At 46.3% G+C, this 27,048-nt stretch overlaps 1 protein-coding gene and 1 long non-coding RNA gene across 4 annotated transcripts in view; both read right to left on the bottom strand.

Moving 5' to 3' along the window:
* Positions 1-4,779: 4,779 nt before the first annotated feature.
* Positions 4,780-27,048, bottom strand: part of igsf9bb (immunoglobulin superfamily, member 9Bb) — a 52,437-nt gene continuing 30,168 nt past the window's right edge. Inside the window, exons 12-21 of one of the 3 annotated variants that reach the window (XM_084684411.1) lie at positions 26,913-27,036; positions 23,194-23,369; positions 22,699-22,925; positions 21,124-21,208; positions 20,292-20,456; positions 20,047-20,092; positions 16,355-16,435; positions 11,239-12,876; positions 7,414-7,541; positions 4,780-6,928 (exon numbers count right to left, since the gene is read on the bottom strand). In XM_084684411.1, coding sequence (XP_084540537.1) covers positions 6,714-6,928; positions 7,414-7,541; positions 11,239-12,876; positions 16,355-16,435; positions 20,047-20,092; positions 20,292-20,456; positions 21,124-21,208; positions 22,699-22,925; positions 23,194-23,369; positions 26,913-27,036 — 2,885 coding nt within the window. In that variant the 3' untranslated portion in view covers positions 4,780-6,713. Of the gene's footprint in view, positions 6,929-7,407; positions 7,542-11,238; positions 12,877-16,354; positions 16,436-20,046; positions 20,093-20,291; positions 20,457-21,123; positions 21,209-22,698; positions 22,926-23,193; positions 23,370-26,912; positions 27,037-27,048 lie in introns of all 3 variants that reach the window. The other 2 variants (XM_084684413.1, XM_084684412.1) reach the window with 2 other exon arrangements.
* On the bottom strand, positions 8,487-10,150 carry LOC146246430 (uncharacterized). The gene is made up of 2 exons (XR_014734634.1): positions 9,768-10,150; positions 8,487-9,610 (listed from the first exon to the last, which is right to left on the bottom strand). It is a non-coding gene; the product is annotated as an uncharacterized LOC146246430 (long non-coding RNA).

The following is a 27,048-nucleotide window of genomic DNA, read 5'->3' as shown; positions in this document are numbered from 1 at the left end:
GAGGAGGGTTAGCGATCCTCTCAGCATTCCAAATGAAGGGGAAATAGCACCAGAATGTCAGAATGCATCCAGGGGATCCAGTGCGGCAGTGTGGGTCTCGGGGAACTCCTAGGAACTCCTCTCCCTGGGAGGAGCATGGGAGTGCAGTCTCTAGAATCATCTCATGGAATTGTAATGATGAAACGGGTGAGCCACTCAAAGCTGGAGAGAGATCATAAACAATGTGGCTAAATTGGAAACACAGATACTTTGCTTTCATGAAAATAAATAATGTAGGTCTCCCTCACATCAGTTGCCAAACTGCATCCAATATCTGTTGCATACACATTTGCTCTTACATACACATGTGCTGTTACATATCTGTTACATACACATGACCTGTTACATATCTGTTACATAGACATGTGCTGTTACATACACATGTGCTGTAAAACATGAATGCTTGCACAGTCTGTTCAATGGAGGACTAAATATTACACAGGTTTTGCACTTTGCTGCTGTACAGATTGCAAGTGAGCATTATTCTTTCAAAACAACTCTGTTAAGATCCAGGATGCAGAGGTGGGGCTCTTGGGTGGAGTGTGATGGACAGAGCACACAAGATCTTTCACAGTCTTGTCTTTTAATGAGTGTTTGCAATGAATCCACCTCATTAGACCAGTAAATGCAAATACTCACATTGTGTCAACTTATGGTTTTCAGAAAAGTACCAAACTCAGACAGGTTCTGTATCTTTCTCAATGCAACACACCAATTAGATTTTAGACTGTAACACTATAGCGTGTCTACAACATGTATTTTCTTTTTATTTTCAGATTTTTATTTTTCAACCAAGTATCTGTTTTCAACAGAACTTTCAAAAACATCCACTAACTGAGTATTAATCACCTTCCTGTAAGATCCGGCCCCTTCTTTCCTAAAAAGAAACAAAAAACTAACAGACTCTTTCTACCCGAGTGTAGATACAACAATCCACTTTGGTTTATAGTTTAACATTATATTAATCAACATATGATTCTCTTTATAATATTTCATTTTTATCAATTCCAAAATGTGGCATACACTAGAGATGTTCTGGTCCATTACAATAAGCGACTGAAGGGGACCAAACTCAGTTTCCACTCATTCTCCAATAAACTTTGTGTGCATTATATTATCAAATACAAAATATATAGATAATAAGGTATGCTTTTTGAAAATATTATTTACATGGTGTCACTGTTTCCATGTGCATGTGCTGTTGTCCTCCAAATTAAATGTATATGCAACTGATCCCCAGCTTGGCCATATAGGGTATGTGATCCATAGATATACATGTGTATGATGTGAACAGTATCATGCTGTGTTGTAGGGTTCCTCCCTGGGAGGGATGTGCGTGGGGTGCTGTGGCCCTTCTGGTGGTAATCTATTTTGGGAGGAGACATTTGTTTAATTAAATGAAACGCTCTAAATATAGACTTCCATTGAGGGCATTAGTCGGCGGTTTGCCACCAGTGTGTTGTTACTACTGGTTAGGAGGTTAGAGAAAAACTAGTTACTTAAATGTTGACCTTCCAAAACTGTATTTAGCACCAGAGGTATTCTTTTTTACAGTATGAAAATTCTAAAGACCAAGTGATGCCCTTGCCTGTTTATAGTAGAGGCAGGGTATACCTCTTACCTCTCACCTCGGACACAGGATGACACACAGCACCAGTCAGTTCATATCAGACTGAAAGAGAAACCAACAACACAACAGGTCCCTCAACACGAAACACTACGATGTCAGATACAACCAGTTACTGAACTTTGGATTTGGAAAACCCACAACAGATACTATTGCTAAACTGTCACACAGCATTACATATGTTGTAAATCCTACTATACAGTTTAAAAGAGCACCACGTGTATAGTCTGTTTTCTACTAGGTGTTTGTCCTGACAGGGGTCATCTATGTCATTAACATGAGAAATGTGTCAGCATACACAGCTACTGTAGGTATTTCACATCGTTCATCATATATTTATGACATTACTAAAATATATATCTAAATACAATTTCTAAACCAATCCAACTGCACATAGTACATTCTTTTAATATTTCTTGGCTTAATTCTACAGCATCATTTCATTTTTGCCGAGCTTAATCTTAAATGCAAAAATATAATTTAATAAACATTAGTTTTCTTTTCTTTTTTTTTTTTTTTTACTTCAGAGAATAGACAACACAGGCATCTGAACATTAACTATTCAAGCCAGGTGATTCTGACCAGATCACAATGGAAATGTTTGAACCCAGACCACTTCACTGTGCCGTGTCATTACAACGGAACAACAGAAACAGTGAAACAGTATGTGCTTTGATTGTATCTTGGTGTGGCCAGAATATATTTGGCCTTTTATCATATTATGAGTTTAACACTCTATGGCCATACTTTTATGTAAAGCCACAACAACATATGTATTCAATATTAGAAGTAATTTCTGACTATATATTGTACCTACACCTCTCCTTATTGGCAATATATTTGTGTATTCATATAATATATTTAAATATCAACAAAAACAAATATTTGAAAGATTCTTAAATAACTTCTCTTTCTCCATCACCTTCCCTTGCTCATGTAAGGAACAGCATCCAGTTCATATGCATAAGCTCCTTATTACAGCAGCATCCACACAAAACAACCATGCACCATGAACCTCGCTACACAGCCACGTTTCATCCATGTTTCATCCAGTACATGTGGGATCTGTCTGACCTGAGACTCTTCGGCTCGTTCACCATCATGTACAGCTTCACATACCATCGCTGACTGCAGAAATAACTAGCAGGAAAGCAAAGCTTCAGGACTGGAAACATCCCTTAGATTCACTACAAACAACGTGTCCTTTTATCCCAACTTGAAGCCAACATTCAGGTGGTAAGTAAAGGTGAACATTTCATGGACTGTGAGGGGCTTTTGAGTGCTAATGCTACTACTTTATCTATGAAAATCCCTGTATATTCTGCTTAAGTACCAGACACAGATGCAGCCAGTTCTAAACCAGGACAGAACTCTGTCAAAAGAGAAACAGTCAATGCTAGAAGTTGGTCTTCTAGCCAAAGCGACTCAAATTAGGTTAATTTAGAGATAAAATCCTTTCAGCTCTGAACGTGAATTAACATGCTTGAATGTTAGAAGTAATTTGACATTATTTGGTAAAAAATCTTACTTTGAATTAGTCTCCTGAGATTTCTTAAGATCAAAATAGTAACACCAACAACAGGAAAAGCCTCAAAAAGTTTACATTAGAAACAATCTGAAACAAACCAAGCCTTTCCACTGCCTCAACAAATGAGTCCACAAAATGTTATTTTCCTGCATGAAACAGAAGCTGTTTTATTGTGAATCCTACAGAAAAGTTCATTTCCCATTGACTTCACAAGCCACAAGAAGTCATCAGCACCGATATTAATGTGAAGGTTAGGGTTAGAGTAGGCCTGGAGTAGGGCTCTGGATCACAATCCCACCAGAAATAACAATTTAGATTAAACGCTAATTTAACCTGACAGATCCAAAATCAGGACATCAATTACTGTACTAACCATCTACATATCTTGCCTTTTAAAGTGACCACACCAAAACACAACCATTGTCATGAGCCAAGGTTAAGACAAACATAACCTAACAGGATCACTATCAATGAGGTCCATCAAGGATATCAAAAGGTGTAATTGTGTCAGCGGGCTTTGAAGTCCTGCTCGTCTCTGAGGTGAGTGTGTAACCAGTGAAGTGGGGGAATAAAACAGAAATATTTTTTTCATACTTGAAATCCAAAATAGGGGAATATATATAATGTGCATTATGTGAGTGCATGCATATATTGTCCAATTTATTTAAAATATACACATTTTATAATACATTGTGCAATATATGCAATTATTGTATTTACAATATAATATTTTAACATATAACATAATATGTTTAGCGCATTTGAGATCTTTGTGATTTAAGTTCTGGAGATAATTTTCAGAGAACAGTGTTAAGAAAAGCCAAGATAATAATAAAATGTGTTTAAAACAGGAAGAGCGCAAATGAACACACCGGTATTTGTTTGTAGGAAATAGTGTTTTCAGATGTGCCAATGAGTGTTTGAGTGAGGGCAAATGTAATAGTGTTTTCAGATGTTTCAGAGTTTTTATATCTTAATGTTTTTACTTGAAGGACAAACCAGACTTCAGGTTGGCTTCACTCATAAACTCCACATTTCCAACCTTTGCTATTCTCCTCTATACTGTATACCTATGAGATCCATAAACTAACAGTGTTGATATTCACCATTGAATCAGACTTGTTTCAGGATTGGAAAAAAAAAGGGTGTGAAATAGAGTTTTAAAGTAGCATTTTCAGTTACAGAATTACTTTAAAATGTCAGTCAAATGTTAGTACAGCACTGCTTCAACATAGGATTACTTTGTCAGTAGGAGACAAAAGCTGTGAGAAGAACCACTAATATAAAATACAGTGCCTACAAAGTAGTTATTGGCAGAACACATCTCGTCAAGGATAGGGTTAGGGTTAAGGATGGTTGTTTTCAGTTCCTCACTCAAAAGGATGTTTGTGTTTCTCAGCTGCAGTCACAAAACAACCAACATTTCAGGCTGTCAGTAACAAACTAGATGACCTGTCAGTAACTAACTAGATGACCTGTCAGTAACAAACTAGATGACCTGTCAGTAACTAACTAGATGACCTGTCAGTTACAAACTAGATGACCTGTCAGTAACTAACTAGACAACCTGTCAGTAACTAACTAGATGACCTGTCATTAAGTAACTAGATGACCTGTCAGTAACTTACTAGACAACCTGTCAGTAATTAAGTAGATGACAACAACAGCACAGAAGCATGTTGGTCCCTTCCAGCCACACAGCTGTACTACTGACCACGACTGGAACACCTCCTTACCACCCACATGGTCATCTTCAAGATATGTCTACAAATGAATCCACAAATGAATCAATGGTAATCTATAGAAAACAAGCACCTTTAGATGACACAGTAATCATTTTGGCCGCTCAATCCCGGAATGCCACAAGAAGCTCTTCTGTCAGTTCCAAAACGTAGATGTGTGCAGTCACTCTGATACAGTCACTCTGATACAGTTACTCTGATACAGAAACTCACATATAGTAAAAAAATGAAAGAAAATCAGAAATGATGTATGGGACCAAAATCCTTGTAAAGGCAATTCAATGCCTTTGGTTCAAGGTCCTCCCTCATGAATGACAAAATACTATAGAATACTATAGAATACTATGGCACAAAATCCTGTCCTCCTCTCCGTACAGTACATGTTTCAGAGATTAAGGAAGTTGTGGTATGTTTGGCATTGCTATAGTACTTTTAAAATAAAAGGATTAGGATCCCTCTGTACTACCCATAATGCTACAAGATAAGTGTGGTTAAAGATCAAACAATTATATATGTATATATTTTTTAATATTTATATATATACTGTATATGCAATATGGCAGTAGCCAAAGTTTTGCTCCAGTGCAAATGCCTATCCCAGGTGTGAGACCTCCTGGGCCATGTGACATGAGAGACGTAGGATTGGCCAGGTGTCCCTCCTGGGCCATGTGACATGAGAGACGTAGGATTGGCCAGGTGTCCCTCCTGGGCCATGTGACATGAGAGACGTAGGATTGGCCAGGTGTCCCTCCCGGGCCATGTGACATGAGAGATGTAGGATTGGCCAGGTGTCCCTCCTGGGCCATGTGACATGAGAGACGTAGGATTGGCCAGGTGTCCCTCCTGGGCCATGTGACATGAGAGACGTAGGATTGGCCAGGTGTCCCTCCAGGGCCATGTGACATGACAGATGTAGGATTGGCCAGGTGTCCCTCCTGGGCCATGTGACATGAGAGATGTAGGATTGGGGGGCAGCTCTGGTCATCTACACCCACATGTGGCTGACGACTGCAGCAGTACTCTAAATGTGATCCTTTGTAAAGGAATGTGTTTATTGTGCTTTGATTATGATAGCTTTCTCTTTTAAAATTATAATGTTGTGGGAAAAAACAACTAAACTATTAATTGTATATTAAAAGTTTCTAATAGAAATGTTGACGTAAGTGGACCAGAATATCCTGCATCCATAATATCTATAATAATGCCTTTATTGGTGTTCAAATAACCATTACGTAAAAAACAGTTCCTAATCTGTGTGGATCCGGTTTTAACAGACCTGCATCAAAACAGCCATTGCAGTGTATATCTGGTCAATTATGAAAAATGTCAACTCATAAACTTAATGAAATTAGAACTTGATTACACTGGAGTCGGAATAATGAATGATGAAGAAAAAAAATATATTCTGAGGTACAGTTTGCAGCTTGTGAGAACCCTGTGTTTGACTGGCGTGTTGGTGGCATGTTTGACTGGCGTGTTGGTGGCATGTTTGACTGGCGTGTTGGTGGGAGAGGCTGGAGGAGGAAGCATGTGAGATGTGCTGTAAACAGAGACTGACTATACCTCTGGGTTCATGGACCCCAAAGCATTCTTTCTAAATAAAGAAACTACAATGCTTTCTTGTATGTTTTGCACTGGAGCAAGACTTTGTAAACCTCAGGTAGACACTCTATTTTCCTTTTGTGTTTTTTGTTCTGAAAACCATTTTTTCCCTTGGGGCAGAATTGAGTTGACATGGCATGTGACGTTGTGGGAGAGTAGTTGAACCTTGGCAGACTCAGAGGAGAGTGGCATGGTCTGAGTCCATGCTGTCCATGCTGGCCAGGATGGCCTTTTGGTCCTCCCTGTGAGGGCGGCGGTACAGCAGGGCAGAGAAGCGGGCGTACGGATCCTGTCTGAGAGGAGCCTTCTTCTTCTTGCGGAGGTAGAGAGCTTCTTCAGGCTGCAGCACCCAGGAGGAGCAGGGGGGCTGGGGCTGAGAGGAGGAGTCACCTGGGGGAGGGGACAGGGGTCAGAGGGAGGTCAGAGGTCAGGGGTCAGGTACAGAGACAGGGGGTGAGGGAGGAAAGTAAGGACCAGGGGTGCTAGTGGATCGTGGATGGAAAGGCAAAGTCAAAGAAAAGAGTGTTAGATGAAACATCGCAAGATTTGTTTCTCTAAACAGACTCAAAAATCAGAAGCTCCTTGAATAAATCTGCTGCAGAGTGCAGACAACTTCAAACTGGGGCAGAGATCCGACCTTCAGCAAAACAACTAACACAAACACAGACAAAAATTTGCTGGAATAGCTTGAATTCTCTGAATGCCCTCAGAGGACCACAGCTCTTGGACACCCTGCTCTACCTGACCTACAAAGCGTCTGAAAAGGAAAATGGGGAAAAACCACCAACATGTGCGAAGCTCCAGGCTCTCCCACGTTACCTGACAGGACACCTCAGCCTCCTGAGTCTTCTTTTTAGGTGGAGCTGGACACTCACCTGCTTTCTTTCTACTCTTTGAGTTGTTGTTGTTGACGACCATCTTCTTGACTTTTTTAAGACGTTGATATCTCAGTGCCTCTATCCTCTCGGGCCCCACAGGCCCGCTCGGAACACCTCCATGTTTTCTGAGCAAAAACAAAAAGAAGAGACAGATAACCCCGGGAGCATCGATCAAACCTCCGGCCCTCTGATCAGCTGCCGCCAGTCAGCAGAGCTGCCGCCAGCAAAGCTCCAGCTACCTCCGGCTACCTCCGGCTCTCTGCAGTGCCGCTGGTTCTTCTCTATGACGCACCAGGCTACAGCCACAGGGAGAGTTCTTATCAGAACATCTAAATGAAAGCAATGTCTAATAAATTACACTGGTGTCATATTTATATCAACATATTTTATTAAATAAGCAGGCTATTGATCTAAAACTGTCTAAAACGGTCCATTTACTTTGAACCATCATACAGAGAAAGGACGTAATACAGTTTGCACCTGTTGTGATTGAAGAAGAACGGTTTAAATCACAATGCATTATGTATATATCATATACGTGCTGTATACAACCCATTCCAATCTTTACGCTCTTTATCAAATCACAAGTGCAAACACGTACCCTGAATTTTCTACCTTAATCTGAAAAGTTGAAATGTTGTGGAGGGTGTGCAGGTGTGTTCATGTGTGGCAGGTGTGGTCATGTGTGTGCAGGTGTGTTGACAGTGTCTGCCGTCCATTCCACATACAGAGACCCGTTAACCTGGCAGCCCAGGGTTAGCCTAACCCTAACTCAGGCACTCTGTCAATACACAACCGGGCTCTTTCACAAAGCAAGGAAGACGCATAGCATTACAGAGGGGTTGTCCTGTGTTTGTGGCTGTTGGGAGAAATGGAAGGCTGTTAGTAGAGGGGGAAGACCACATCTGAGCAACACAGCATCATCAGTATGTATTCATAGACATGGAAACTGTCTACAATGGGCTTCACCATGCTGACAGGGAGGGATGGCGGGAGGGGAAATGGCTACTTGGGAACAGTCACATAACGGAAAATAAGCCAAAACCAAAAAACCAAACACGTGGACAACAAATGTAACAAGAGTTTATTCAGATAGTTGATCTTTTTTGATGTTTATTTGTTTGTTTTTTTAACTGAGGAGAAATATTTAGCAATAGCATGCATGGCAGTTTGCACATGGAACAGGACTTTAAAGGGGAATACATTGACATCCACTTCATAGGGCACTCCGAACTGGGGGTGCTTAACTCACGCCCTCGACTTATTCATATTTCCCCACAATAAAAAAAAAAATTGTGTTCTGGAAAGACACTTGCTTCACATGATAGTGACAACTGTTCTGCAGTCCAAACATACAAGTGTTCTATTCTCCAAACATACGTGTTCTATTCTCCAAACATATACGTGTTCTATTCGCCAAACATACGTGTTCTATTCTCCAAACATACGTGTTCTATTCTCCAAACATACGTGTTCTATTCTCCAAACATATACGTGTTCTATTCTCCAAACATACGTGTTCTATTCTCCAAACATATACGTGTTCTATTCTCCAAACATACGTGTTCTATTCTCCAAACATATACGTGTTCTATTCTCCAAACATACAAGTGTTCTATTCTCCAAACATACGTGTTCTATTCTCCAAACATACAAGTGTTCTATTCTCCAAACATATACGTGTTCTATTCTCCAAACATACAAGTGTTCTATGGCGCTCTCAAGTATTTTGGTTCATGCTCTAAATACAGAGGAGTTTATTCACATAAAATATTTCCTTGGAATCTGAGTAAAGAAATATTTTCAATTAGTCTTATCAAAAGCATCTTGAGAGGGCTGCTAAATATGTTTGTATCAGAGGGACTAAATCTGTTACTAGCCAGGAAAACCCATACTGACAGAGTTGCCTTATAAGCCTTATGCATCAGTAACAGCTACAAAAAGTTAAAAGATTTGCAGCTTTGTTAAGGCATCTGGATCTGTGTTTGTGCAGGACTACTACTTTTAGCTTTCTGTCATATGAAGACAAACTTCACATTGTAGGGTGTCATATTTCTGTGCCAAGTGTTTCAAATCAAACGCTCCTTCAGTGTTTCCAGCATTAACACCAAGAGGAAGACACGTCAGAGAAACGTGCCTAACCTGAGACTTGCTCAGACAGCAGCATAGCGTTGAAGACTGCAGAACTGAAATACTTTGGGAAACAAAAAAAAACAAAAAACAAAACGAAAATAAGAAGTTGATAGAAGTAAACAAAACAAGATCCAAAAGCTCGTATTCCCCTTTAAAGGACGAGGTGATTAAAGCCCCACCTGCGACCCCCCCCTCTCAGACATGGATCCGACCCTTACCTATTGAGGTGTGGAGGACCTGGTGTCAACAACGCTGCCCAGATAGCTGAGATCAAAAACAAAGCAGGTCAGACTCCAGGAGAGAACCAGCCCTAACGTCACACTGTATGATGGAGACACTGCAACACATGACAAGCAGACAGGCCCTGCAGCACTTCGCCCAACAAGCACCCTGGGAGCTGGACCTGGGGGACACCCTGGGACCTGGGGGACACCCTGGGACCTGAGGGACACCCTGGGACCTGGGGGACACCCTGGGACCTGAGGGACACCCTGGGACCTGGGAGACACTCTGGGGCCTGGGGACACCCTGGGACCTGGGAGACACTCTGGGACACCCTAGGACCTGGGCGACACCCTGGGACCTGGGGGACACCCTGGGACCTGGGGGACACCCTGGGACCTGGGGGACACCCTGGGACCTGGGAGACACTCTGGGACCTGGGAGACACGCTGGGGCCTGGGGACACCCTAGGACCTGGGGGACACCCTGGGACCTGGGGGACACCCTGGGACCTGGGGGACACCCTGGGACCTGGGGGACACCCTGGGACCTGGGGGACACCCTGGGACCTGGGGGACAGGGGGAAGGGAGAGGGGCATGGGGGTAAGGGTGGACAGAGAGATAGAGGGGAGAGGGTTAGGGGTAGGAGGAGGGTTAGGGTTAGGGGTAGGAGGAGGGTTAGGGGTAGGAGGAGGTCAAGTTATCAGGTCACTAAGGAAGAGATGAGCCCTGTGACTCCAGACATCCTCCAGCCCCCCTCTGCCTCCTCAACAAGACCTCTACCATCCAGGCAGACACAATGAGCGCTTGTTTTGTCGGAAAGTCAATAAAGGTGCCGAATATGGGCTTCCTCCTGTTGGGTGAAAGCAGGGTGAAGCAGGCGCAGGTGGAGAAACAGCCTTCCAGATGCTCCTCTGATTCCAGGCTTTAAGGGGCTCATATTCAACAAATAGCACAATGCGCTGAAAATGGACAAATAGAATGGTGCTTTCTTTCAAGACATACTGTAGCCCCAAATGTTCTGTGGTCATCTGTGAAGCAAATGCATGTTTCTTGTCACATAATTCTTTTTTGTTACAATGCCAGGGTGTTTACATAAAAATAGAGAAGGAATTTGCTGAAGGTGACAACTTTAGCACAATGCTTCACAGATTTTTTTTAATGAATGTTTTAAATTTGATGTCTGGCATGAAACGCAGCATTGATTGAACTCCCAAGCTAATCAAATATCTCTCTCTATTTTAGGGCAATGCGGGATGATGTAAAACATCCTGAAGACTTTCAATTTAAAATTGATAATAAATTTGGACGACAAACATTCCTTCCATTTGATTGGAAAATATGCTTGCTGATGCAGATAGTAGAGAACCTTTTTGCAACACTGTGGTCCAACTTGAAGTGAAAGCAGAATGGGATGAGGCAGACGGCCGCACAGAGAGCTCCCTCTCCGGGGGCTGCAGCACCTACCCTGAAGACGACAGCTGTGGAGGAGACGGCTCAGACGGCAGGACCTCCTCCTGAGTCCTCCTCTGGGACGGCATCTGTCCAAAAACGTTGCTGCTTTCCACGGGGGGTGAGGGGGACTGTGAGGGGTAGCTGGTGGCGGAGGTGGCCAGGGCCATATGGGTGCGGTAGCTGGGACTGGCTCTCCTGCTATTCTGGGCAGGAGAGGAGGAAGGGGAGGACCGTCGAGAGAAGCTGGCTGACGCAGGCGGAAGTAGGGTGATCTCGGACATCTCTGGAGGGATGGAGGGCTGCACGAGGCCTGGGCGGGGCCGGGGGCGCACCACGATCTCTGGGGAGCCGTTGTGGGAGCTGAGGGGGCTCTGGGTGAGGGGCGAGAGGCGTGAGGGCTGCAGTACTACCTGCTGCATGCTGGACTCCATCCTGCGGATCTGCCTGGGGCTGAACCGAGGGGGCTCGAACCATCGCGTGTCCAGACTGCTGAACGTGCTGGGAACCACGTGGGCCATGGGGGCAGGGTAAGGCAAGACAGGCACACCCATCCCGTTGCTGGTGTGTCTCAGCTGGCCCAGACCCGGGGCCTCTTGCATAGCTACATGCTTGGCTGGAGGCCCCTTGGCCTTGCTAGGAGACTTGCCTGGCCGGCTCTTTGGGGCCTCCAGCGACAGGACACCAGGATAGGAGGGCATCTGCAAGGATGAGGGCTGGAGAGCCCCGAGGGGAAGGACGTGAGGAGGGGGGGGAAACAGAGGCTCCCGGTGGAGATGCAGAGAGTGGTGAGGAGGGAAGATGAAGTGAGGCTCAAGACTGGCGAAGGTGAAATCCGGTCTTTGCCAGATGTCTGGGGAGCGGGAGGATGAGGTGAGCGTCAGGGGGAGGGGGAAGTTGGAAACGGCGTAATGGTGAACGTCTCCCTCCCCCATTTCTTCAGGAATGGCTGGGTGACCAAAAGGTCCTTCTGGGAGATATGGAGGGGAGGACATGACAGAGCTCAGCGGGCTGGTGTCGGCCATGTAGAAAGGAGGTGGGGGGTCGTGTTCCCCAGGACTGCCCAGGTAGCTGTAGAAGTGGCTGGGGGGGAACACCCTGTGGTGGAGCGAGCCTCGGATCTGGCCCGTGGCTTGCAGACGGCTGCTCTCCATGATGGTCATACCTTCCATGGGCCTCTGGAAGCGAGGGCTGTAGGCTGGAGGCTGCATGTAGGAGTCCTGGCTGGAGGACATGGGGGAGATCTGGTGAGGCCGGAGCGTGGCCATGACGGGAGGCATGGGCCCAGGGTCGTCGTTCTCTTCGTCCGACTGGCGGAACTCCGGATACAGGTCGGACTCTTCCACGAATGGGAAGCCCTGGATGCGCGGAGGCTTGACGGACATCTCTATGTCGGACGGGTCCATGACAAAGCGTCCGTCCGGCCCTCGACTGATCAGTTCGATGGGTGTGGTGGGCTCCGCCTCCTGCTTGGACACGCTGTACCTCTTGCTGATTATTGCTCTTTTAGTCTTCTTGTACAGAGAGAGCTCCTCCTTCCTCGCGGGGCTGGAGGGCATGTGCTTAACGTGAAGACCGTGTCCATCCTCTGACGATTCAGAGGGCGGTCCTACCGAACGCATGCTCTCTGGACTCTCCTTCCCAGAGGACACCCTGACAAGCAGACAAAGGAAACCGGTCAGGACCAGGTCGCTAACCTCCATCACTCAAACACACACAGACCACTAACCTCCATCACTCAAACACACACAGACTAGACCCAAGCATGAGAACATTTTGGCTGAAACTCCTTCACGCTTCAACTTCAGATTTGCTCTAAACCAAATGCCCCGCTATTGATACACGGTAGACAGACTTTATGGCGTGCTGTACCATTGATTATTATTATTAATGTCTGTGATTCATATTGATACCATTGATCAGAAGCTTTGAGCTCAATTCAGAAATGTAATGACTCAGTCCAGGGAACTGAATGTTTCTGGAACATATAACTCCCAAGCAGCCAGTATTGATCTTGACTGTAGTGATGATATTGTTCTCATCCTTTTTCTGGAGATGTCTTGTCATCCCTCACACCTCCCTGGACACACTCATTATTGATGGCCTCTTACAGTATCAACTCATGTAGTACTATGTTGTACATGTTCTTTTATGTCAAGTTGAAAACACTCTTCAAATACATTTATTATCAACTCAGTCAATTGTATGTGTCTAATTCAAAGCCATTAATAATTCAATGTAGCCATGAGAGTTACCAAGTAATGAGGAACAACAAGCATTTCCCAGAAACAAGAGAGAAAAGAAGGGCTTTTTGAAATGATAATATCTTTATTTAGACAAAATACAACGCTTTGCTCATATTTCTTTTCTGAATAAGTCGTGCTTGTGATGGCTGTGCTGGCCAAGGAGGCGTTTCCATGGCAACCGACCTAGATGACCGAGATGGCAAAGATCTTGTCTGTGCTGAGTGCAGCGCCCTCCTAACTATTCAAGCAATAACTTTAACATAGCTGTTTCTGCTGTACACTCAAGGCATATGAAAATACGATTAAAATATGACAATGTAGTAAGAGACACAATGTGACATTTTCAGACACTTTTTACCAACTACTTATGAAAGTTCTTTGTGTTTCATTTGATCTTCAAGCTAATGAAAAAGTCTGAGACCAACAGATGTTGCATGCAGTTTTTGTAACTAAATACTGGCTTTAATATTTCTTACATTTCCTTTCATTTGAAACGTAAGCAGTTGGAGGCATAAGATAGTGTGTGGAACACTAACAGTGATTTAATTATCAGCTGCAACTCTTAAGTATTGAAACAGTCCGAAATGCCACATTCTATAGGGTTAGGGTTTGGGTCCCTAAGGTTAGGGTTAGGGTTAGGGTCCCTAAGGGTTAGGGTTAGGGTCCTTAGGGTTAGGGTCAGGGTCAGGGTCAGGGTCAGGGTCAGGGTTAGGGTCCCTAACCCGTTGACACAAACTCATTTTTTCAGCGTATTTTCATGAGTGTTTAGTGGCAGAGCAAATGCAGCACTTCAGTTTTCTCAGAACATCTGGAGAACACTGAGCTGCTGGAGAACACTGAGCTGCTGGAGAACACTGAGCTGCTGGAGAACACTGAGCTGCTGGAGAACACTGAGCTGCTGGAGAACACGGAGCTGCCAGAGGAAGCCACTATGACAGCGGGTTAGTGCTTCATGAGTCTGCAAGTATAGTTCCTGAATGTAAGAACAAGATCCATAGCAACAAGGCCTGCATTCAAGACACTCAAAACTGGCTGGTCATGTTCCAAAATGTGCTGCTGTGAAACCAAGACGTGAATACAGGATGAGGACAGCTACAGAATTAAAGGCAATAATATTTGCTCTCTTCAATTCAGTGTCATTTATTCTGGGTAGTTTTTCATTATAATAAAGGTAGATACCCAGCAGATATGTGATATTAGATATTAGACACCATGTGTCTAATGTACAGGTATGAGAACATTGTCAGCCTGCAAATGATTCACTTCCTATAAATTGAACACTTTCACTTGTTTAAAACTGCACATGCTTAAAATACAATAACTGCATAATATTTGCGTAAAACCAGGATCACGATTTGGCACTGATGCTGAATACTAACTACAACAAGCTTACACAAACTATACTGAATAATTAATACTTCTGACACAATAAATCAATTTAAAACTTGCAAAGCATGGGAAAATGGGAGAACTTTGCCTGAAGCGTTTATCAAGACAATAATTTGTCCAAGAAAATATGTTTAAAGGAAACAATGCATCGCAGGAAATCAGTTCACAAAAGCTAGATAAGAAGAGGTGTGCAGATTTGGCAGGGCTAGGTCAAGCTCGAGTGTGCCGGGGTGGGTTCGTCACAAAGAGGCAGCGATTGAGGGGTTGTTTGGCTGCGAAACATCTGGAGGAACACAAGGCACATTGAGCTTCTCAGAAACCCTCCAGGAGGGTGAAACACACTGATACACTCACTGACAAAGCTCTCATTCTGGACTGTTCTGTTTTACAGAGTAGTGGAAGGGGCCAGGGCAGGATGGTACAGACCAGCCTGTGAGGCAGCTGGGAGAGCTGGAGGTTCCTGTTGCAGAGGACAGGGCGGAGGCAGAAGTACAAACAGCAGTGCAGCCAATGAGATGCCAGGGGACTTGTTTACCATTTTACTGTGAGACTAACTGGGATGGAAGGCCTGCCAACTCAAAAGAGAAGCAACCAGTCCTGCTAGATACCTTCTACATACCAAGACTGGTTTAGTATTACATGTCCAGCTGCAGGGGTTCATTGTGGATTGATTGTGGACGAGGTGAATGGATTTGACTACAACGGCCTTGAAACAATTCAGGAGTAATTTGACCTCAAGGGGAGGTACCACAGGTGAATAGTGCCTGTGGTACCTGACCTTAAGCTGGAACTCTATTGGAAGTGGTGGGAGAGTGTTGCCATGCAACAGACAGGTACCAAGCATACATTGTTAACGGACGTTTCTGTGCAAAATATACATGATTATTTAACGTGTACTCAATAAGAACATAAGTTTTGCAGTACTTGACTCATGCACAGACATGTAAATAAAGCCCTGCTACTGAAAGTAATGTTTTTAAAAACCCAAATAACAGAGAGATGTGAATAAAGTGAAGTTCTGTGCAGTGAGACCGCCCCCTGCTGGACATGTAAACCACTTCAAACCCCCTGATGACTTGAAATAATATTCTTGTGCTTTAGAAACTGAAAGGACTGGCGTCACTTGTACATCTCCCTTGAGTGGATCCCTCCCAGAGCTCTCTGGCCCCTAGCAGGATGCTGGGAGAGAGCTGTCAGGAGAGCATGCAGGCCAGGGCAGTAGGGAGGCTACTGGTGTGCTAGGCAGGGGGGTGAGAGGGGAGGGCAGGGGCGAGAGAAAGCGGGGGTGAGGTGGGGCGGGGGAGGCTGGGCAGGGGGGAGGGAGGGTGGGAGTGAGGTGGGGCGGGGCGGGGGAGGCTGGGCAGGGGTGAGGGAGGGAGGAGGAGGCAGGCCGGGGAAAGCAGGGAAGGGGTGAGGGAGGGCAGGGGTGAGACAGGGGAGGGCAGGGGGGAGGTGAGGTGAGGTGGGTGAGGGGGGACAGGTCAGGGCTCACTCACTGAGGGCTGGAGGCAGGGGGCCTGAGGCTTCGGCCGTCTCCCCAGTAGGGCTCAACCCCGGGGAGGGAGCTAAGAGGACTCCTGCGGGGGACAACAAGAGATGGAGGAGGACAAGATGGAGAAGGAGAGCAGGGGGAGGAGAAAGAGGAGGAGAGAGGGATGATGGGTAGGAGAAGAAAGGAGAAGGAGGATGGGTCGGAGAAGGAGGAGAGGAGGAGAACAGAGGCTGTAAATGAGGTGTCTAAATGTCCATACAGCAAGAGACCGGATGATATTCAGGTGACAGAAGAACAGCAGAGAGAACAGAGGACAGATAGAATAACAACAGGAGGAGTTGAGAGATTCATGTGAAATAAAGACTGAAACAACAGATAGATCAATAGATAGAGGACCACACAAGCTGGAACAGTGTGAACTGCGTACTAAGTGTTGTGGATGTGATAAAGTTCACAATAATTTGTAGCCATGGTCTTGCTTTGTTCACACATAATTGTGTGAACAATTAAAACTACAAACACATAAAATTACAATAATTTCTTAGATTTGTTTTCTGTATTTCTGTAAATAATTGTTAAATCATTTGGAAATAGCAAGGCCAACCAAAGTTTTACATTGGGCCTGTGAGTAGCAGAAATTGGATTTGTTGGACTTGTTGAAAATCTTTTGATAATACACTAATATGATTGCAGTTAAAGCACACTTTCAGACACTTACTGGCTGTGTGTGTCTAGCAAATGAGTAACTGTCTTTAGATGAATGAGTTAACTGTCTTTAGATGAATGAGTTAACTGTCTTTAGATGAATGAGTTAAATGAGATAACTTACTTCCATAGTATAGCTCTTACGACCCAGAGTGCATGTGACACCATCTGACAAACACACCACGCTGTACAATATAGGAGCCTTTCCAAGCACCAGATGTCAGTGTGGCATCATTGTATTTTACAGAAACATTAAAATCTCATTGTCTGTCTGCAAGGTTAAACCTTGTTCCTCCAGCCTAATGTACCATATGTGGCATTGGATCATACTGTTTACAGATTATAATGCAAAGATAAAGATATAAAGATAACTGCAAGCCTGGATTGTTGTCTTTTTTATTGTGCTGACATTGGTTCAAAACTTATGTTGCAAACACAATGTTGCCAAATATTTAGAGAAAACTAATGACTCATACATTATGCGCATCTGCCTGACATTAAAAAAATCTGTGCGACAAATCCAATGTCAAAGTTATTAGAACTGTGGATAAAACATACACGTACAGTCTCACCAACCCTTCAGACACACGCACACACACACACACACACACACACACACACACACACACACACACACACACACACACACACACACACACACACACACACGACAGCGTCTCAGCCTCATAATCCAGTGTTCAAAATGACCTATGACTCGTCACTCCTGAGGGTTCCCTGAAATGTCATCATTCAAAATCCTGAACACTCCTCTTTTAAATGTTATGAAATCCTATGCTTGGAATTGGAACATTCTGAACAGTAATTTAAGATGATCCTCCCTGAGGTTCACTCCTGACTGTATCATCCCCTCTGGAGGGTTCCAGAAGGAAAAACACCAGTTCTGTGGGAACCCCCAACTAAAGCAAAACCGCACCTTGGGACCCCCCAGCCCCACCCTGGGACCCCCCAGCCCCACCTTGGGACCCCCAGCCCCACCTTGGGACCCCCCAGCCCCACCCTGGGACCCCCCAGCCCCACCTTGGGACCCCCAGCCCCACCCTGGGACCCCCAGCCCCACCCTGGGACCCCCCAGCCCCACCTTGGGACCCCCAGCCCCACCCTGGGACCCCCAGCCCCACCCTGGGACCCCCCACCTTGGGACCCCCAGCCCCACCTTGGGACCCCCAGCCCCACCCTGGGACCCCCAGCCCCACCCTGGGACCCCCCAGCCCCACCTTGGGACCCCCAGCCCCACCCTGGGACCCCCAGCCCCACCCTGGGACCCCCCAGCCCCACCTTGGGACCCCCAGCCCCACCCTGGGACCCCCAGCCCCACCCTGGGACCCCCCACCTTGGGACCCCCAGCCCCACCTTGGGACCCCCCAGCCCCACCTTGGGACCCCCAGCCCCACCCTGGGACCCCCCAGCCCCACCCTGGGACCCCCCACCTTGGGACCCCCAGCCCCACCTTGGGACCCCCAGCCCCACCCTGGGACCCCCCAGCCCCACCCTGGGACCCCCAGCCCCACCTTGGGACCCCCAGCCCCACCCTGGGACCCCCAGCCCCACCTTGGGACCCCCAGCCCCACCCTGGGACCCCCAGCCCCACCCTGGGACCCCCCAGCCCCACCCTGGGACCCCCAGCCCCACCCTGGGACCCCCCAGCCCCACCCTGGGACCCCCAGCCTCCCTCATTTCCAACCCTGAATCGTGACACGAGCAGGAGCAGCATTAAACAGTATACACACCCATCACCACCAGCCCGTTTATTAATTGACCTGAAAAAGAAGACTTTCTTTGACTTCCTATTCCTCAGGGGCGAAGAAGTGCAAGGCAGCTCACTGATACCACCTAGTGGCTCAATCTACCACTGCACCTCCTTCACAGATTTCCAGGACTGTATGGCTGCAGGCCGTGTCATGCCCTCCTGTCTCCTGCCCAGCGCGTCCAACGGGAAGTTCACAGGTTCAAAAATACCAAATTGCAAATCATTTTCAAGATGGAGTTACGGGTAAGTTTCTGAGCACGTTTGTTGTAATAAATTGAAAAACGTTTAAACTGTTAAATTTACAATTTTATCCATACATATAGTTTGCTGATTTCTGGATGTTATTGTTGTGTCCCTGATGTTAACATAGCCTATATTTGGTGACACCTGTGATGACTTCCATTTAAAACTGCGTTTTATGTTGACATATGTTAGCGAATATTAGGCAACATTACCTAGAGCAATTTATGGTTGGAGACTTTAATGGTTTCTTTCTGTGATTTTCCTTAAGGTACACATCAGTGTCTTTATAAAAAACCTTTAAAAAAATGAAATGTTACACTTTTCCAAAGCTCCTTTTTATTTCTATATTCTATATTGTAATCACACTTCACTGGGAAAATGCTGCAAATACAAGATGCTTAACAGCAAGGCGAATGCTTGAGACAGGAGGCTCCAGGCTCCAAGCTGCACACGTAGATTTTATTCATTTGTATGACTGCCGTTCATAATTATAGTATAATAAGTAGAATTGCCCTTATACTGTGTTAGTTAGTTAGTTAGTTAGTTAAAAAACACATCTAAAATAACATTTTACATTGTTTTATTTTTTTGATTGTTTAGGTCTTAGGTTTAGTTAGACTACGGTACTTTCTAACTTCAGATTTTAGATCCATACATGTTTATTGTTTGCACCTTCCTGCCACAGTAAATTCTGTGTTTGTGTAAACCTACATGGCAGGGAGCAAGGAAGACGGGAGGGCATGAGACGGGAGGGCATGGGAGGGGAGGGCATGACACTGGAGGCTCCAGGCTGCAGCCATCACCATCTCCCCTGTAGGCAGCACTTCTCCTGCACATTAATTAATCACCCAGTTTCAAGTTTACATTAACTGTAAACAGTAGTCAGTCGGGGATATTCCCAGGTTGTAGATCAGTCTTCCTATGAGGGCGGGACCTCCACTGTATTTATATTTATTTATCTATATGTTTTTTTTACTTACGGAGTCTCCAAGCTTTTCCTGCAGTGGGTTATGGAGAGAGGAGGGTCTGGAAAAAAGATACATCTGGTCAAAACATTAACAATAGATACCGAAAATGTCCTGTGACTAAAAACAATTACAACATGACAAGTCATTGTCTGTGAGTGCAGAGAACTCCAAAAGCACAATACGTTTGTTGAACTCAGAGCAGTGCCTCTAAAAGATCACCACCCTGAGAGCAAGTGCTGCTCAGAGCGAGGCCTCACCTCTCCTCCTCTTGAGCTTCCGTCGGCGCTGCTTGTTGACGAAGCAGGCGGCCAGGGTGCTGAAGAGGACGGCTGCCGCTAGGAAACAGATGGTCGCCACGATGCCTGCCACCACAGGCCTTGCCAGCCCCCCCTCCTCCCCCAGGTCTGGGGGGGGGAAGAAGTCTGGGGAAGGGGGATACAGACGTTCAGAAGTAGACTACAAACTTGTATTTCTTGCACGCAGAGAAGACAAACAAACAGCTCAACACTTTAGAGAAGCCCTGTTTACATCCTCAGAATCACCTAGTCATGACTGACACTGCTTTATCTGATGCTGTGGACCACTATCAACCTGAGTATTAAATACTCAGGCCAAACACATTTCAATGTGTGTGTGTGTGTGAGTGAGTGTGTGAGTATGTGTGTGTGTGTGTGTGTGAGTGTGTGAGTATGTGTGTGTGTGTGTGTGAGGACGTGCGTGTACATGTGTGAGTGTGTCTATCATTCCATTGTCAGGCTCCTGCCAATCATTCAAACAAGCAGCCAGCTTGGTCTGATTCAGCAGCTATCTAAAGCGCTGCGCCCTCACTAACTCTGACAGGACTGGTTCTGCTGGGTGGACGTGACTGATGATCTCATACTTTTCAGGGTGGGACATTGTAAACTGAAGTACGTGGAACTGAAGGTGTTCTTTTAATGTGACGAATTGACAATTTTTGTGGATGTAAATCAAGACCAACACTTAACATTGACGAGTTATATGATTGAGTTACTGTAGATGATTGATAACGACATATTTTGCACTGTTGAGCGTACAGAAGCTGCTGGGCTGGGTGAGGAGTGGACTGACCTGTGCTGGACACTCCTACGATGTTGCTGGGCTCGCTGACCAAGTCCTCCATCACCGCCAGGACCCGGAACTCATACCACGCCTCCTAACACCAGACAGAGAACCAGAGAGGAAGGGACAGAGAAGAGAGAGGGTTAGGGTTAGAGAGAGAGTGTGAGAGAGAGGGTTTGTGTGTGTGTGAGCTTTGGGTCTCTGCCCCTGTCTTCTCAGGTGAGGAGAGAGAGAGAGAGATAGAGATAGAGAGAGTGAGAGAAAACTAGAGAGAGACAGATGCCCAGCGACGTCCAAGAATCCTGTTTTGGTTCTCGTTACAGAACCCACAACCGAGCCACAACAGCCATCAGTGATGCTTCAGCAGTGTGTGAAAGGGGAGAGGTGAAAGGGGAGGGGGAAGGGGAGGGGGAAGGGGAGGGGGAAGGGCATTGAGAAGACATGAGAAGGAGCGTGTGCAGCTGTGATGATTACAACAAGAAAAAGCACTCGACCTTCTCAGTCACGTGAGAGAGAAGTGATGTCATGGTTTCTGTTGAGACTTTTGAGACACTGGTGAGAACACAGATTCCTACAGTTGAAAACAACCAATAATTCTCCCCTGGCAGAACACTCGCTCAACAACTTTCAGCAGCAGGTTAAGGCCGAATCCCAATTCTCTGTCTACCCCTAGATCCTTAGTTTCCACCTAGCCCTTATGTCTCGTAACTGAGGGGTAAGGGCTACATAGCCCTAAGAAATGAGACAAAACTTGGTTACGGTGACATATATGGATTCCTCCAAAGCAAGTGGTGTTATGCACTGATATCAAACTAAATTTGTTTAAAATTCACTGGAGTTTAATTAAAACTGTAGACATGCATAAAGTCCATTCAAGGCTAATCAGAGAAATGCGGGACCGTTGTAGAAATCAGCAATGTAACATTAGCACAGCAAGCTAGCAATTTAAAAAAACGTTTCAATCAAGAACATGGTTGCAAATACATATGTACAGGACTGTGTATGGACGGATATTTTTTTAATCAATTATTTTAGCCAAAAATATTACGTTTATGGGACTCTCTGGATGATCTGTCCGCATGTGTTGCAGGTAGCGCAGTATTAACATACCCCTAGGTTTCTAGTAAGCTCCCGAGCTTACTAGAAAGCTCACTGACACCACACCTGTACACCACTCTGGACTGCAAACACACATGTCCAACTTCAACAGCCAGAAGGTTTTATGTATTTTTTTGTTGGTTCAGAAATTCAGACACAATTTGAACCGTCAAATTCAGATCTCCAAACTTCAGCAAAAATAATTCAAGCCTCAGCGATTCAAATATAACAAAATTCAGGCTGCTCAAATGCGAGCAATTGGAGCAGCCTGAATTTCCGAAACCTGAATTTTTTGATCAATTTTTACATTGAAATAAATTAATATTTAAATTTTTAAGAGGTGAATTCAAAACCAACAAATTTGGTGGTGTTTAAATTCCAATATTTAGTATTCAATGCCTTAAAAAAATGATGTCACTGATTTGCTTCCATAGTTGGCAGATTACCTGGATGAGGGACAGGGTAGTTACCTGGATGAGGTCTTACCTGGATGAGGTCTCTGGCCAGGAGCTCGGTGTCGCCGGCAGGGATGTTGTCGTCCAGAAGGTCCCACCTCTCCCCAAGACGGAATTCCATGACGTAATGCTGGATAGGCGCTGTGTGATTGGCTGGAGGGATCCAGGACAGCAGGACCCCCTGCTGGGTCCGGTTAGCTGTGAGGCAACGTGGTGGGGTGAGCAGCACCAGGGGTTCAGGAGGACTGATGGGAAATACTGAGAGGGAGGGAGGGAGGGAGGGAGGGAGGGAGGGAGGGAGGGAGGGAGGGAGGGAGGGAGGGAGGGAGGGAGGGAGGGAGGGAGGGAGGGAGGGAGGGAGGGAGGGAGGGAGGGAGGGAGGGAGGGAGGGAGGGAGGGAAAGATTTTCAAACAGCATACTACTGAAAAAATTGCATCAGCAATTTACGCAACTTGGCAGTTGTATCAACAACCACTTTCTCTTTCTCTGTTCTGTAGCACACAGTGCTGTGGGAGCGAGAGTTACCTAGTGTGTTCACAGTGACGACCTGACTGAAGGGGCCAGTCCCCAGCTTGTTCTGAGCCAGGACGCTGAACTGGTAAGCTGTCTGGGGCTCCAGACCGGCCACCAGCAGCCAGCTCTGCCCCCCGGGCACGGGCAGAGACAGCCAGTCATGGGGCCCTAGCAGCTCCCTCTTCACCCTGCGGGAGAGGGGGGAGGGAGAAGGGGGAGAGAGAGGGGAAGGGGAAAGGGGAGGAGGGAGAGAGGGGGGAGGGAGAGAGAGGGGGGGGAGAGGAGGGGAGGGGAGAGGGGGACGGAGAGAGGGGGGAGAGAGAGGGGGGAGGGAGAAGGGGGAGAGAGAGGGGAAGAGGAGAAGGGAGGAGGGAGAGAGGGGGGAGGGAGAGAGAGGGGGAGAGGAGGGGAGAGAGAGGGGGGAGGGAGAGGGGGGGGCGGAGAGGGAGAGGGTGGGGAGAGAGAAAGAGGGGGGAGGGAGAGGGGGGGGAGAGAGGGAGAGGGTGAGGAGAGAGAGAGAGAGGGTGGGGAGGGAGAGAGAGGGGGTCAGGGAGAAGGGGGGAGGGAGAGGGGGGGAGAGAGGGAGAGGGTGGGAAGGGAGAGAGAGGGGGGGAGGGAGAGGGGGGAGAGAGGGAGAGGGTGGGGAGGGAGAGAGAGGGGGGAGGGAGAGGGGGGAGAGAGAGAGGGGGGAGGGAGAGGGTGGGGAGAGAGAGAGAGGGGGGAGGGAGAGGGGGGAGAGAGGGAGAGGGTGAGGAGAGAGAGAGAGGGGAGGAGGGAGAAGGGGGAGAGAGGGAGAGGGTGGGGAGAGAGGGAGAGGGTGGGGAGGGAGAGAGAAGGGGGGAAGGAGAGGGGGGTAGAGAGGGAGAGGGTGGGGAGAACGGACGCATGGACACGGACCACATGAGGGCAAAGTAAAACTTTCAGCCCCTGTAAAAACATTTTGGGGTTTGAATACCTCTGAACGAAACACAGAGTACTTCACACAACCACTGTCAAACAGATAGCTTCTATCACACATAGCTGAGGATTTTATAAACAGTCGTATTTGATCTCAGTCACTCGTTTGGTGGGAAGCTCATGTCGTGCACTTGGTTCAGGTTCAGCCATGGCTCTAAACATGCTGACTGCCTCTAAACATGCTGACTGCCTCTAAACATCCCTGACTGCCTCTAAACATCCCTAACTGCCTCTAGACATCCCTGACTGCGTCTAGACATCCCTAACTGCCTCTAGACATCCCTGACTGCCTCTAGACATCCCTGACTGCCTCTAGACATCCCTAACTGCCTCTAGACATCCCTGACTGCCTCTAGACATCCCTGACTGCCTCTAAACATCCCTGACTGCCTCTGGCAAGGTGTGCATGCTCTGAATGCTCTGTATGAATATAGTGTTGCCTGTGCGTGAATATAATGTTCGCCTGAATCTTTATCAAATTAAATATGAACCCTCTGCTCACAATAACTTGCAAATGACTGTTTAGTACAGAAATCCCTTAAACTGAGACATTACCAGTTTAAGGGATCCGGTTTAGCTGAAAACAAAACAAACCAAAACAAACAACTAGGACAAAAGGTTGATGCCCATCATCATTCCAGTAGCCAGAGGAGTAGCATGAGGTACTATGTTAGCAGACAGCAGTTAGGTGTAGGGTTTCTGCATAGCGTTAGCGTAGCTTCAGGGAGGGGTGCAGGTAGAGGGAAGGCAGAGAGGAGAGAGAAGACTACCGTGTCAGTAAGGGCTGTGTAAGGGGATAGCGTGCAGTAACATTGATGATATCTGTCTGCATGGCTGAACGAACCCACCCTGTACATTAGGAGCTTATCTACCCCAGGTTACTTACTACACCCCACATTCTATTATAGAGGATGAATTACAAAACTATTATATTGCATGAATGACTGATTATTGTATTAATGAACTTGGCTACATGTGTTCTGTGGTGAAGCCAGGATCATCCAAGGTAACTCTCCAGATCAAACGCATGTCTGTCATACCACTGAATACAGAGTTGTCATGCTAACCTTGCCAGTAGAAATGGTGTAAGAAATCCTTGTCATTGACTAGTACTAGGCTCGATTTAGACACATCTTATTGTAACTGATAATCAAGGTTTTGAGATGACCTTTCGTTCTTGTAGCTTTATAGTTAAGTAAGCAGTTTAATAACAGTCAAAACAAATTTAATGAATGAAATAACTACCGTAATATTGTGGCTCACTTTCAGCTCCTATTATGAAGTGACTTCATCTTAATGATTTTCAGGGTCCAGAGTGGACTGATGGGTTAGGTCTGTGTGAGGGTTAGGGTTAGGGTTAGGTCTGTGTGAAAGGGGTAATGATGTAGGATAATGTTGTAGCTGTTCTTCCAGAAACTGCCTGAATATTCATGTAAAGCATTACCATGGTTACTGATGATCCAGAGCCACTGTCTCACCATCACATCCTGTCAACTAACACCTCACATCCTGTCCACTAACACCTCACATCCTGTCAACTAACACCTCACATTCTGTCCACTAACACCTCACATCCTGTCAACTAACACCTCACATCCTGTCCACTAACACCTCACATCCTGTCCACTAACACCTCACATCCTGTCCACTAACACCTCACATCCTGTCCACTAACACCTCACATCCTGTCAACTAACACCTCACATCCTGTCCACTAACACCTCATATCCTGTCAACTAACACCTCACATCCTGTCCACTAACACCTCACATCCTGTCCACTAACACCTCACATCCTGTCAACTAACACCTCACATCCTGTCAACTAACACCTCACATCCTGTCCACTAACACCTCACATCCTGTCAACTAACACCTCACATCCTGTCCACTAACACCTCACATCCTGTCCATTAACAACTCACATCCTGTCCATTAACAATTCACATGCTGTCCATTAACAACTCACATCCTGTCCATTAACACCTCACATCCTGTCAACTAACACCTCACATCCTGTCAACTAACACCTCACATCCTGTCCACTAACACCTCACATCCTGTCCACTAACACCTCACAACCTGTACACTAACACCTCACATCCTGTCCACTAACACCTCACATCCTGTCCACTAACACCTCACATCCTGTCAACTAACACCTCACATCCTGTCCACTAACACCTCACATCCTGTCCATTAACAACTCACATCCTGTCCACTAACACCTCACATCCTGTCAACTGACAACTCACATCCTGTCCACTGACAACTCACATCCTGTCCACTAACAACTCACATCCTGTCCACTAACAACTCACATCCTGTCCACTAACAACTCACATCCTGTCCATTAACAACTCACATCCTGTCCATTAACAACTCACATCCTGTCCACTAACAACTCACATCCTGTCCACTAACAACTCACATCCTGTCCACTAACAACTCACATTCCTTCAAGATGAGGGGGAAACAAGACTTTCAAGTCTTAAAGCACCTCAGTTTTGTTTGCCCTCAGTGAAACTTCCTTTGTCAGAAAGCAGATCAAAGCAAAGCTCCAATAGACGTGTCCCTGCGCCCAGCAGCAGCGCCCCCTGCAGAGCTGGGGGAGGTAGTGCAGGAGCACCACATACCTGAGGCGCAGGTAACTCAGTAAGACAGACCCGGTGAGGCTGAGGAGCACTCCACTGCAGGCACAGAAGGAGAGACATCGAGAGGAGGAAGGAAAAGGAGGAGAAGAAGCAGAAAGCAAAGCATGCGGGGAGGACTCACACATGGCCGTACCAGACTGAGAACGTCTGCTGGAAGCCTCCGTCGTAGCCCCCCTCCCAAGAGATGTTGGCCCAGGTGGAGGAGACGGAGGCCTGGACTCTGGTGGGGGCGTGGGGGCTTGTGCCTGGGGTGGGAG

Source organism: Hypomesus nipponensis, chromosome 20 (assembly GCF_054491055.1).
Source record: "Hypomesus nipponensis isolate SF chromosome 20, ASM5449105v1, whole genome shotgun sequence".
Classification (NCBI taxonomy): Eukaryota; Metazoa; Chordata; class Actinopteri; order Osmeriformes; family Osmeridae; genus Hypomesus; species Hypomesus nipponensis.
This window is presented reverse-complemented; position numbering and strand designations above follow the sequence as displayed.